Raw genomic sequence first — 13,767 nt, 5'->3', positions numbered from 1 at the left:
TGTGTGCCATACTCTGCCTGCCTTACCCTGCCTGTGTATGTCATACTCTGCCTGCCCTACCCTGCCTGTGTGTGCCATACTCTGCCTTCCCTACCCTGCCTGTGTGTGCCATATTATGCCTGCCCTATGCTGCCTGTATGTGCCATACTCTGCCTGCCCTATGCTGCCTGTATGCGCCATACTCTGCCTTCCCTATGCTGCCTGTGTGTGCCATAGGAGGAGGCATATGGATTTAAGGGTGTGGCTTAATATGTCTCAATAAGCTTCTTTCACATATGGGTGATGGGTGATATCCCTACAGTGAGCACCAATTTGTTTTTTGAGCATGCTGCCCCCTTTGTGGGTATGGTCTTTAAAGCTCATATGATAACACTGGTGTGGTTTGAAGTAAGTGCGGCTTTAAAAAGGGGAGGGGTCAGATTCCATTATTGGCCCTTCACCACATAGGACAGAAAAAATCCAGCCCTTGGACAGCAGTGGTTAAGACTATGCCCTTAGAGATTTCTGTTAAATATGAAAATTGCTGAATAATAACTTGGATTGTGAAAAAAAAATCTTGCTTGATCACTTTGTTTAAAAGCTGAAATTACAGTTTGGCTCCAATTATTTCAGGTTTGGGGTTTCTTAGTGACTGCCCAAAAATGAATGAATCTGGCTCTAAGGGGCAGATTTACTAAAACTCTAACATTTCTCATACTTTATTTTCATCTAAACTCATTTCCATGAATATCTGACATTTACATTTACATTTAAAAAAAGTATAAACTGTGAAAAGTCGCATAAACTGTGAAAACTCAAATATTTTAAATTCACAAAAACCAGCTTCAAAAATCTGAAAGTTTTGAAGCAAAAGAGGGATCTTTCAAAAAAGTGAAGGGACAATTGACATTGACTGCCATTCACTTCAACATGATCTCTGCAACTTTTAGCCCGAATTGTTGGATTCGGATCAAATTGGAAAAAAAAAATCAGACAGTAAATGGCCCCCTAAAAGTTTCTGAGATTGAAAGCAGAGAGGAATGGGCAGAGAGGATGTAGGTATCAAAATTAGGAATCAGAGCCCTGGCAACCCAGCTCTTCACCGACCCCCTTTTGGGGCCCTGGAACTTTCTGCTGCAAGGCAACGTCAGAGTCGGGCAAAAGGTCAGTGGCAGGCAGCAAAGATTCAGCATCAAAAATCAGGCAAGAAGTCAAAAACTAGCAGAGCAAACAAAGGCAAGGCTTAGCCAGGGTCTGGATACTCAGAGCCAGCGTGGCCAATAAAAACAAGCAAGGCAGCATTATTAAACCTTAAATTTGGTGCCAAAGTGACATCAGTGCACCCATTAACATCGCTGCACGTGCAGAGTGGCACCAACATTATTGTGCATGCTCCAGAATGCGCACCGCAACACACAGAAGGAGATGAGTCCTGTGACTGGGGCACCTGAAGAGTGCGCAGTAGGTCGCCCGGCGCTTGTAATACCATCCAATACACAAAGTTCTCCTCCACTTCTGCACATGTGCACACAATACATGTGGCGGCATAACTGCATTACAGCCAATGCAAGATGGCGTAATTGGATTTCAACTGCCGCTCAATGATGTCATGTTGCATCGTGTCACAAAGTCATTAATGGGAAAAAAAAATTGCATTAATGATAATAATGTACATTTCGCAATGTAATATTCCTCATTAGACAGTTATTACACTGCACATTTTTAGGGCTTGCTTAAAAGGGACTATATACTATTTTGGCAGTAAAGTTAGGACTCTTTAGTAAAAGTTATATTACATAGACTGCTCACCGGTGCAACCAAAAAAATTTACAATCCTTCTTTCTTTGGTGGGTTTTGCAGGTTTGGCCAGACAAATGACATGGCAAGTAGGTGGCATCCGACAGATTTCTGACTTATTTACAGATGGCCTGTCTAATTCTTTCGCATAGATACAAAAGAATTTCTCAACCCCCTCAATAGCCTGGTTTTGACATACTCAACATACACTTAAGAAACAATGGCCCAAAATGCCAATGTAACCTTGCCCATAAAGTAATTAATGGACTATTTTTCAAACATATCATGTTACAAACCTATCTCTTTAATATACTCTTGTCTTTTTTAAACACCCGAGAATATAACTACTTGATTAAAAAGCAAATTGGGTAAAGCACCTGGATAAAGTGACAGATGACAATTGGTCAGAGGCCTTAGAAGTTCCTATTATGGTTTTGTTCAATGCCCATAGTTTCTTCTTTTATATTCTTATCCTACAACAAACATTATGCCTATAACTCTGCAAAAAATAAACAGTAACTGCAAGTTGCCCTCGAGAAAACACAGATTTTTATTACTTGACTTATGAGCTTGTATTCTGGAAGGATGTCTGTCGTGTAACTGAACGACTATCAACTTATATACATATTCCTATAACTCCAAAGGTTTGTGTGTTAGGTATTACTAAAAATCTTTCTAACTTGGTACATCAAATAACTTGTATTAGGGAATCTTGCTTTTTGGCTCACAAAACTATAGCCCTTATAGCCCTTAAATGGCATCAGAGCTACAGACCTTTCCAGGCCCTGCTTAGAGGTCACGTAGCAGTGGCCCAGCCAGTTCATATATCCATAGGTGAAGCCCCGATAAATATCAACAAGTATTGGAATATTGGAAGCAAATTAATGATGAACAATACATAATTGGGGCTACATTTGATATACAATCTCAAATATTATCACACCTGGTCCTTTTTTATTTGTATTTCTTGATGGTTATGTTTATTAAACACAATAAATATTTTAAAAAATACAGGGCTATTTAGTGCCAGAACGATTAGCAAACCAGGCGTCTGCAGTGTTGCAGCTAAGGAACTATGGGAGCCTGGGCCCACACCCCATGCCCCCACCCCCATGGCTGAAATCCTGGGCAACCCATGGGGGTTATTATGCCACTACCTTGGCTGCAATTATGGGTAAAATGTTGCTTTGTTTACATTTATACCCCTAAGAAATATTTCAAAGGACCAAGATTAAATCATACTGATATAATGAGGAAGATTTGATTATACTTTTTATTATCATGAATAATATAATAATAATGAACATCATTGTCATCATTATTTAAAGGATATATTTTATCAAAAATATGAAAAATTCCCTTTATTGTTATTGATAGGAAGCTTCACCAAAAATGCAAAGAAGTAATATTTTGCCAATAAAACATTAGCCTGGAAAGGGAATGCTTGGGGCTGGTAGATATGCCTCTGCACTGGGCATGAATAGTGTTGTTACAAAATGTATTCACTGCCAGGCTGAAATTTGGATAATTTGCAAGGTCATTTATTTTATACAAAACCAAAATGCCATTCCAAGCAGATGACTAAAGAGCTGAATTGTTAAAAGATGAAATCTGCCTGTTGTATAAGAAAACTTCAAGGCAGTTCATAATACAAAGCAAGAAAGCAAGAGGTCTGAACATATCAGCTGTGGGGATCAACAGGCTAAAGTGTGACAAATGACAGAAAAGGTACGTGCTCCTAGTTCCATTGTGTCTCACAGAGAATTCCAAAGGCCTCTTTAGCTTCTCATACTGAATACTGTTGTTGTGACTGCAGAGTCCTTAAAGCAGTGATCCCCAACCAGTGGTTCGTGAACAACATGTTGCTCCCAAGCCCCTTGGATGTTGCTCCAAGGGGCCTCAAAGCATGTGCTTATTTTTGAATTCCTGGCTTGGGGGCAAGTTTTGGTTGTATACAAACCAGATGTACTGCCAGACAGAACTACCTGTAGGCTGCCAGTCCCCACAGGAGCTACCAAATAGCCAATCACAGCCCTTATTTGGCACCGTCATGAACATTTTTCATGCTTGTGTTGCTCCCCAACACTTTTTACGTTTGAGTGTTGCTCACGGGATAAAAAGGTTGGGGATCCCTGCCTTAAAGGGAAATTACTTTTCTTCTTACCCAAAAGGACATGATATATCTGAGACAGATGTCATGGACAATGGACAATGCAGTGCCTGATCATTCTGATTTGGCAATTGGTATAGAATACAGCTTGCTGGAAATGGTATGGAAGCACCTTCAGTAGTAATCTGTACAGCCTGTGAATGTAAATCCACGTACATGTAGAGCTTTACAAGTTGGGCTTCAAGGAATACTGTCATGGGAAAAAATGCAGCAGGTAATAGAGCATCTTTAATCTACTGTTGCATCTAACTAGGAATATAACAAAAAAGTTGTACTAAAAACAGATTTAATTACATATTTTAATCACTTTCTGAGCACGTCTTTAAGTATCAAGAAAACCTCTTATGTATATTATATGGGTGTTCCCTGCTTCTTACTTTGTGATGTAATTGTACGTTATATTTTGAATAAATTATTTTGCATTTGCATAATTATAATTATATTATATAATAATTATAATTAATATATTAGCTGTTAAAGTGATGTATTTCAGTGTTAGCCAGGTTAATTATTTTTCTAAGGAGCCCTACATGAATGATAATCATGGCAAGCAGAGCTAGTCTGAGGTTTTTCTGTCCATATTTCACAAAGCTTAGATGTAATGTAGTATTACCCACAGTTACACTATGTTTACTTTGAAACCAATACTTGACCTTTATTTGAAATTTGTGGCATGCATTTTATTTATGGAAGCAGACAGAAAGGAATTCCAGTGGTCTCTGTGTGCATGTGTTACATGCTGACATTTCAAAGCAATTTCTCTTATGACAGAGAAAATGAAAGGGGGTGTAAATTAACAAAGAAAGTGTGAATATTTTACTACTACAAGGTATGAAGTAGTTGGGAGAGTCATGTAGGTATAACCACTGATGCCTCTTTCCCTAACATGCACATCATTCAGATATAGAAGTTTACACAGGCTGCAAAGGTAAAGGCAAACGACAGGTGGTACGCATAGGGCTGCAGCAGTTAGCACTGTCCTCTGCACCTCACACAAGTGCAACAAAGACCCACATAATTGGTAAATTCATTACTGGAGGTGCATAGATAGCCAAGTAAAGCAAGCATTTGGGGAAGTTGCACTCACCATGAGCAGGGTACAAGAAGCAGTACCTAGAAGCTTTGGGCAGGTGTTGCTTGCACCTGACGCAATAAACCACGTGCAAAGGTCCCACAGCATGTGAAGCATGGATAGGTGTTGGGTATAGATTGTTGTGTACTATGTATAGGGATGCACCGAATCCACAGTTTTGAGATCTCACTGAACCCCGAATCCTTTGTGAAAGGTTCAGACAAATACCGAACTGAATCCAAATCCTAGTTTGCGTATGAGTCAATGAGAATGCACAGCGAAAATTTTTCAGCTTTTGTGTTTATGTGACGAAAAGTCACGTGATTTTAAGGATTTGGATTTGGTTCGGCCAGGAACATAGAACCGAATCCTGGATTTGGTGCATCCCTAGGAACGTACAATTATTTTTTTTACATCTGTTTGAGGATGTGCCCTTTTTTCTATGTGGTTTTTAGATATGTTCCAAATAAAAACGATTGAAATCTATTATAATAGTACAACAGAGTGCAACACAATAAGGAATGTTGAACAGCACTCTGTTCACTTGCATAGGGTCCTTAGAAACACAGACATCAAAGGGTTAATATGGATTGTTATGGAATTTTCACTTTTTGATAACTATAAACCTGAGAATCCAAAATGTGAATAGAGAACTTGTGAGCTCTCTAATGCAGAGCTGTCACCCAGCTCCATGTCGAGGGAGATAATGATCCACTATCATTTAGTGTGAAGAGGAAGATGAATTCAGACCTTAAAAAAGGACTAAACCTCATGACATGGGGTTGGTTAACATTTCTGCTAATGAACTGTGGTGAACTCTAGTTTCACTCTTTTGTTATAATACATTATAGACCTGGTCAAATTGCTGGATGATCAGTTATATTTTAGTAGTGTTGTGTTGTGTAAGAACACAACCAGCACCCAGTGATATTAAACAGTGCCACAAAGAGTTGAGCAGGGATTCTGTTCTATATATTTCTTTTATAATTGCAGATTCACAGGATCCTTCCCACAAATCAATATATTCTCTGCAGGTAGGTTTTATACAAAGGAGCTACGGTGCATACCACTCCTCATTAACGGAGTCCCATTTACCATTGTTATGAACGTTTCCTATGAGTGTATAGTCCATTAGCAAATATTAAGAGAAGCTAACCCAGGATTATCTCCACATTGCGCAGCATTTAGCTGTTGCCACATTAATGATAATGCACATTTCTGTGTAAGCTCACATAAACTTAGACACCTCAGTCAACCTTATGGGTTAAATGGTCCACAATTCAATCTCTCCAGTAAGGGCTGCTTATAATTCAGTTGATAATCAGCCAAAGCCAGTTAGCATTCCTGCAGTGTCACTTACTGCTCTAGTTACATTAAGTTGGCTCTCATTTTCTTTCTCTCTCTTTCATGCTTTCTTTCATTGATTTTGCAGCATATGATGATCAGGTGGAACATTTATTTTACAGTTATTTATTATGACAGTTGGATAGTTACTTAGATGTTTCTAAAAATATATGCTATAAGTCAGCTAAACTATTGTTTACACCCATAGCTGCAAGCAGTGTGGCGCCAGACAACTTCAAATGCATACTGTGATCGGAATTTTCACCTGTAAAATAATTTAATTTATTAACATACAGGTTACTCCCTATGCAAAAACTGTCATATTCACAAAACTTCACTCCACCTCCATGAATGTATTTCATTAACACTTTAGGGCAAGGTCATACAAGGTGGATTGTCAACTTGCCAATAAGCACAGGCTGATAATCTACTTCTGAAAATACTTCTAGTTGTGCCCAGAATCATTGTATCCGCCTGTGTGCAAGCAGACGTGGTGTTGGCCATATCGGCTGCGTGTACCTGCAACCTGCACAACTAGAACTATTTTTTAGCGTAGGGGCAGATTATCAGTCTTTGTAGGCTGACAATCCACCTTGTTTAACTTTACCCTTAGGGACCCATTCATTAAACCACAAATGTTCGCCAATTAAAAGCACGATTGGAAAAAATTTGGTGTACCCACAATAATTTCTGATGTGCGAAAATTGCGCGAAAATTATTTTCTTGGTCATACGAAAATATTGTGGTTGCGATCCGAAAGTCACAAAAATTTTTCTATCCAAACGATCGTAAACAGCGCGAAAACCTGGCTTTGAAACGTCAATGCATGATTTTGGAAGCCTTCCATAGGACTCAATGGTGAGTGCTTCCTCTTCCGTGTTTGTGCTTGCACATGCGCAGTAGAGTGAAAAAAAACGGCTTTTCACTCTACTGCGAATGCGCCGGCCCAGGGATTTTGCCGGCAGACTGAACACGGAAAGAGGAAGCACTCGATACAGGTACCCCGGGCTGGTGCAGCTTTCTCCTAACAGGGGCATCAGCCCGGAGTACAAGGTAAACGATTAGATTCACTTGGGGGTGCCTTACATTTTGGCACCCCCAAGTGACTTAGCCTTTCCTTCTCCTTTAAATTAAACTGCAATCAGTTTTGCCCTGCTAGCTGGATTTTCTAGACGTGTCCCTGAATTTTCAAGTTACATAGTCACATATGGTTGAGTCTATCGAGTTCAACCCTTCCAAGTGAACCCAGCACACACAAACCTATACTGACCTATCAATACACTCACATACATAAACCATATATACCAACATCGATACTAAATGTAGATTTTAGTATCACAATAGTTTTGGATACTATGCTTGTTCAAGATCAAGATCATTCAAGCCCATCTTAAAGGCATTAACAGAATCTGCCATTACCACATCACTAGGAAGGGCATTTCCCAACCTCACTGTCCTCACCGTGAAAAACCACCTACGCTGCTTCAAATTAAAGTTCCATTCCTCTAATCTAAAGGGGTGACCTCTGGTGCGCTGATTGTTTTTATGGGAAAAAAAGAAAAAACCCCTATCTGCCTATAATTCCCTCTAATGTACTTGTACAGAGTAATCATGTCCCCTCGCAAGCGCCTCTTTTCCAGAGAAAACAACCCCAACCTCGACAGTCTAACTTCATAGTTTAAATCTTCCATCCCCTTTACCAGTTTAGTTGCAGTCTCTGCACTCTCTCCAGCTCATTAATATCCTTCTTAAGGACTGGAGCCCAAAACTGCACCGCATACTCAAGGTGAGGCCTTACCAGGGACCTATAAAGAGGCAAATTATGTTTTCATCCCTTGAGTCAATGCCCTTTTTTTATACAAGACAGCACTTTATTTGCTTTAGTAGCCACAGAATGACACTGCCTGGAATTAGACAACTTGTTATCTACAAAAATCCCCAGATCATTCTCAATTAAGGATCCCCCTACCCTACCATTTAGTGTGTAACTCACATTTTTATTAATTCTACCACAGTGCACAACTTTGCACTGTTCAACATTAAACCTCATTTTCCAGTTTGCTGCCCAGTTTTCCAATTATGACGAGGTTCCTGCTCACCTCCTCATAAAAGGCAATTAAATTAATCTGGCAAGATCTGTTACTCATAAACCCATAATGGCACAAACTTATAGTATTGTGATTTGCAATGTTACCCTGTCCAAAAGCTTTTCTACTGCTTTTCTACTGCTGATGTGTTTAAAGATATTTTATTTTCCATATGTGTTTATCCCTGTGAAAGACGTTCCCAGCTGATACATTACAGAGATGCCCTTATACTGGCAAAGTCTGCACGTCTAAAATTGAGTGTTTTGTTTACTCCCTTATAGAGCCGTCTCTGCAGAATTATCTCAAAGGAGACCATGTTGTGATCACTGTTCCCCAAATGCTCACCCACACAAATGTTAGAGATGAGTTCAGTAGTATTAGATATTAGATATAGTAAGCCCAAAATAGAGTCATTCCTAGTAGGTTCTTGAACTGCCTGAAATAAAAAGGTTTAATTTAGCATATTTACAATCTTACAAGCTTTTTCTGACTTTTTGATGTGGTCACCCTAGTATAAAGGCAAGCTATTGCTATAGTTATTGGTTATGGTAAAATACCTGCAATATTATAACATTAACAAGGAGCTTTTGGGTAGTGCTGAGCGTTACTAGAAGCACACCCAGACTCCAAGCAACCCCGCCTGTAACAGACTCTGTTATTGTTCTCATGGCGAGTGTATTTACCATTGCACCTGGGGCGGTAGTGATTACACTGATGGTGGCCTGACTGCGTGGGGGAGGTGTGCTGTGTCACTACAGGCTGTAAGCATGACTTGGCCAGATTATATTGTGATCTGCAGCTGCCCTGGCATGAGGAATGTAGGCTACTTAACTTGAGATATTTCCCCCTCCCCTGAGATTTAAACAATGAACATGCAGTCATGTATTTAGTAAAGGCGGCATCTGGGGCAAAGCAAAAAAATGAAAAAAGGGACAAAATTAAAAGCTATGTACCTGCAGGATTGAAAACATTTAGGGGGAGATTTATCAAAATGTGAGTTAAGAGGTTAATACATAAAAACTCACCCAAGTTCTATATATTCCTATGGGTTTTTTAGAAGCGTATTTCTTAAATGGTGAACTCTAACTTTCACCCATTGATAAATAGAGCTCTGTGGTGAGCTCTAATATCACATTTTGATTCACATTTGATTCACCTTTAAGTTAAGTTTTAGTATGTTATAGAATGGCCTATTCCTAGCAACTTTGCAATTGTTTTTCATTATTTTATTTTTTTCAATAGTTTTTGGATTATTTGTCTTCCAAATCTTTTCTTCCAGCTTCCAAATGGGGGTCACTGACCCCGGCAGCCAAAAACTATAGCTCTGTGAGGTTACAATTTTAAAATTATTGGTACTTTTTATTACTTATCTTTCTATGCAGGCCCTCTACTATTCATGTTGCCATCTCTTACATAAACCACTGCCTGGTTGCTAAGGTAAACAAGACCCTAGCAACCAGATAGCTGCTAAAATACCAAATGTAGAGCTGCTGAACAAAAAGCTAAATAACTAAAAAACCATAAAAAAAGGAAGACCAACTGCAAGTCGTCTCAGAATATCAATGTCTACATCATATTAAAAATTAATTTAAGGGTGAACTTTAGCTAATTTTCAATTCTGTAAAATTTACATATCCGGTTTACTTTTTGATCTGTGTGTTTACTGGCAACACATAATGCAGCAAAATCAAAGGGACCACACTTTGAAGGCACAGTGCAAGTGGGACCTGTTATTAAACTGGGGATGTGATACTACTGCTGTTCTTAAACTGGGGATGCAGTGTCAGACTGGACCAGCAAGACACCGGGAAAAAACCCAGTGGGCCCCTGGCCCTTGTGAGCCCCACCAGCCCAGGTCCACACCCTGCCTATAACTCTTGCAGCAAATAAAATAAAATACAATGCAATGTTTGTGCTCACATGCGCGGCAGGGGTGTGCTGGCCCAAAGAGTACAGAATCGTGTCTGTGACTGGGGTGGGGCTCTTGTTGGGGTGGGGACCCGAATTGGCAGGTGTCACTATGGAATGACTGCTGTACCATACAATTAGTTCTAAAAAAAGATGGTTATATAGTTATATGACTATAGTCACCTGTCACCTTAAAATTAACCTTATTATCCTTAAAGGGGACCTGTCACCCCAAGACACAACTCCAAATTATTTTCCATATTGTTAGTTAAGCTAAATAAACGTTACTTACGCTATATAAATAATATAAATCGTGTTTCCTTCCGTCTTGGAATTACACAGTCAAAGAAAGCAGGCAGGCACCATTTTGAGGACACTGTTATGAAGGCAAGCTTTGTATAATGCCAAAATCTTGTTTATGTGCCAGAATGGGGGACCAGATGCCCATCCCCTTGCATTGGCTACACAATTAGATGATGAGGAGGGAGGGGAAAGTGAGATGTGCAGTGACATCTAGGAAGTGCTGAACGGAAAGCTAAAGTTATTGTCTGCCCCGCCTCTATGCCTAAGTCATAGAGGCGGGGCAAGCAATATATGATTGACAGCTGGGATTTTTAAATGCCTTTATAATGGGTTTGGATGTGTTAATATAAAAATGAATTTGGGTTTCATGTTTAATTTGAAAATGACTTTTATTATACAGCTTTTAATGTCTGGGTGACGGGTCCACTTTAAAATTAAGTTTCAATACAGACAGCAGTGTTCTAAGGCAGCTTGCAGTTGGTCTACATTTTTATAGTGTTTGATATATGTATTCTTTTTGTTGTGGAATACTCTATTTCAACTATTTCAACTGCTGTTTGTGGCTTAATAACCCTAGCAACCAGGCAGCAGCTTGAAAGTCAGAATATAAGATGAATAGGAGTCTGAATATAAGTATATAAGTATAATGTTAAACCCTGACAGCCAGCCTTTCCCGTTGCAGATCGGAAATAATTATAACAGTAATGGTAATTATTCAGAAAACATCCAAAATAAATAATGAAACAAGCTGAAAAGTTGCTTAGCTCTATAACATAAAAATGACTGGCCTGCCTTTCATTGTATCTTCCCTACTAACACTGATACAAAGTATCATGTATCCTGACTGGGTTACAACCTACAGGCCCGTCCCACTCCATGTTCTACATTCTTTGTTTTTGATCTAGCTATAACTTATTGCACCTTGCAATTTTGTAGCAGGCCTCAACCAGTGGCCACTTTCACTCCATGGGGACCTTTGCTCCTGTCACCCTGGTGACCACCATAAATTTCATAGCAGAACTCCTGTTTTACCACTTACACTTATTAGACAATCTGTGATAACTGCTTTGTAGGCGAGTCGTACATGGGCACAATTCTGGAATCAGAATACCAAGTGCAAAAATGCTATAACTGTGGTAAAATAATATTACTCTGTTAGCTAATTTAGCATTGTGGTACCTTAGTAAATTATGTTCATTTTTCACATGAGGCTGATTCTTGGCCTTCGGAAAAACACAGGCCGAGACTCAGCTCTGTGGCACTAGACTTATTTTTTATAGTTTTTTTTAAATATTTGTCTTCTTCTTCTGCCTCTTTACAGCTTTCAAAACATTGTTAGTGTTACTTTTTAAAACTTGTTTTTCTGTTCAAGTCCTCTACTGTTCTAATACCAGATTCTTGTTCAAATCACTCCCTGGTTGCTAAGGTAACTTGGACCCTAGCAACCAGATAGCTCCTCTCCTGTTCTAATACCAGATTCTTGTTCAAATCACTCCCTGGTTGCTAAGGTAACTTGGACCCTAGCAACCAGATAGCTGCTGAAACTCCAAACAGAAGAGCTGATGAAAAAAAATCAAAATAATTAAAAAACTACAAATAATACAAAATGACGACCAGTCCAAATTGTCTCAAAATATAACTCTCTACATGATACTAAAAGTTAACTCAAATGTGAACAACCCCTTTAAAGTAACCATACACGTTAAGATCTGCTTGCTTGGCGAGGCTGCCAAGGAGTGGATCTTCTACCGATATGCCCGTGCAAACCATTGAATTATGGGTACAGGTGCCATCAGACCAAGGGCCGCATCAGTGAGCAATGTGGTCCCCGAAAATCAAATCAATCGACACCTGGATGGTTTTCAGCCAGGTATCGATGGGGGAGGCCCACCATGGGGGCAGATAAGCCACCAAATCGGCCTCTGATATAAATCATTACAGCAGTGGTTTTTAATTGTTATCTTCTAGTAGCAGTCCCTTTATCTCTCTGTGCATCACAGAAGAGAAACACCAGTAATGTGTGCAGGAGTCACTTCTTCCTGTGCCTTGCATGCCTGCGCCATGGGTAAAACTAAAATAGATTGTTAGCTCTATGTGTGCAGCTGCAGAGGGAGCATTCATTTTAGGGAAAGTACAGTGTTTATTGTGATGAAAATACAATAAACCAGTTACAGTCCATTTTCTCTTCCTTCTGCCACACAGACAGGTAATAGTATGGAAGTGCCTTGGGGTGGTTCTTAATGCAACTTGTGCCTTTTTTTTAACAAAAACAAAAAATCTAAAGTATTCTCTATGGCAGACCCTCTATCACCCGATCTATACAAGTTGGAAGCTGCCCGTTTGCCCGCTCGGCCGGGGAGAATCGTAGCGATGTGGTACATTAGGAGGTGGTACATTAGGAGATGGTACATTAGGAGATGGTACATTAGGAGGGAGCATCACAGCATTGCGAGTTACACAGTACGTGCTGGACGTGCAACAGAACTGAAGAGAGGTCTGAGACACCTCAAATAAACCAGCCCACTTCCTTCCAAGGGGGCAACTACCAATCAGTCTGTGCCCCTTCCTGCACAGCATCAACTCCTGGCTTTCATTTTATTTTTTTAGGCGCCTTGTGTACACCCCCTCCCCATACTATGTTCAGCCCACCCAGTCCCTGAGAGCTAGTATATCCAGCTGCACATCCCCACACCCTTACTCCTTCCGAGCCGCATTCACGTCTTACACCCCCCTTATTGACTCTCCTACTGACTCTCTCCCCCCGGTACTGCAGGGCTCGCAAGCTGCAGCCAATCAGAAGGCAGCAAGGGGGCGTGTTTAATATGTCACTGTTCCTGCTAGATGTGCATCTGTGAGGCTGTAGGGCAGAGACAAGGAGAGGGCTCAGTGCTCAGATCAGGGGGCTGCTGTATAATTGGGCACAAGCACATTGGGTTCCTCTGCCAGTATATAGGCGCCTGTGAGCTCTGCCGTTACCGACAAGATGATTGCTGCCCAGCTGCTAGCATATTACTTCACAGAACTTAAAGATGATCAGCTGAAGAAGGTGAGTGGCCAGTGATGCGTGTATGTTCTGGCTCGCTGCTGGGGAGCAGTGGAATCCTATG

The 13,767-nt window shown here is 40.2% G+C and overlaps 1 protein-coding gene across 2 annotated transcripts in view; it reads left to right on the top strand.

The window, feature by feature from the left end:
- The first annotated feature begins 3,374 nt into the window (after window positions 1-3,374).
- hk1 (hexokinase 1) overlaps window positions 3,375-13,767 on the top strand; it is a 59,613-nt gene continuing 49,220 nt past the window's right edge. Inside the window, exon 1 of one of the 2 annotated variants that reach the window (XM_031904752.1) lies at window positions 3,375-3,504. In XM_031904752.1, coding sequence (XP_031760612.1) covers window positions 3,493-3,504 — 12 coding nt within the window. In that variant the 5' untranslated portion in view covers window positions 3,375-3,492. Of the gene's footprint in view, window positions 3,505-13,561; window positions 13,707-13,767 lie in introns of those variants that run through there. The other variant, NM_001102731.1, reaches the window with a different exon arrangement.

The sequence above is a fragment of the Xenopus tropicalis genome, chromosome 7, assembly GCF_000004195.4.
Source record: "Xenopus tropicalis strain Nigerian chromosome 7, UCB_Xtro_10.0, whole genome shotgun sequence".
Taxonomy (NCBI): Eukaryota; Metazoa; Chordata; class Amphibia; order Anura; family Pipidae; genus Xenopus; species Xenopus tropicalis.
Note: the sequence above shows the minus strand (reverse complement) of the source record. Positions and strands in the feature narration are given on the sequence as shown.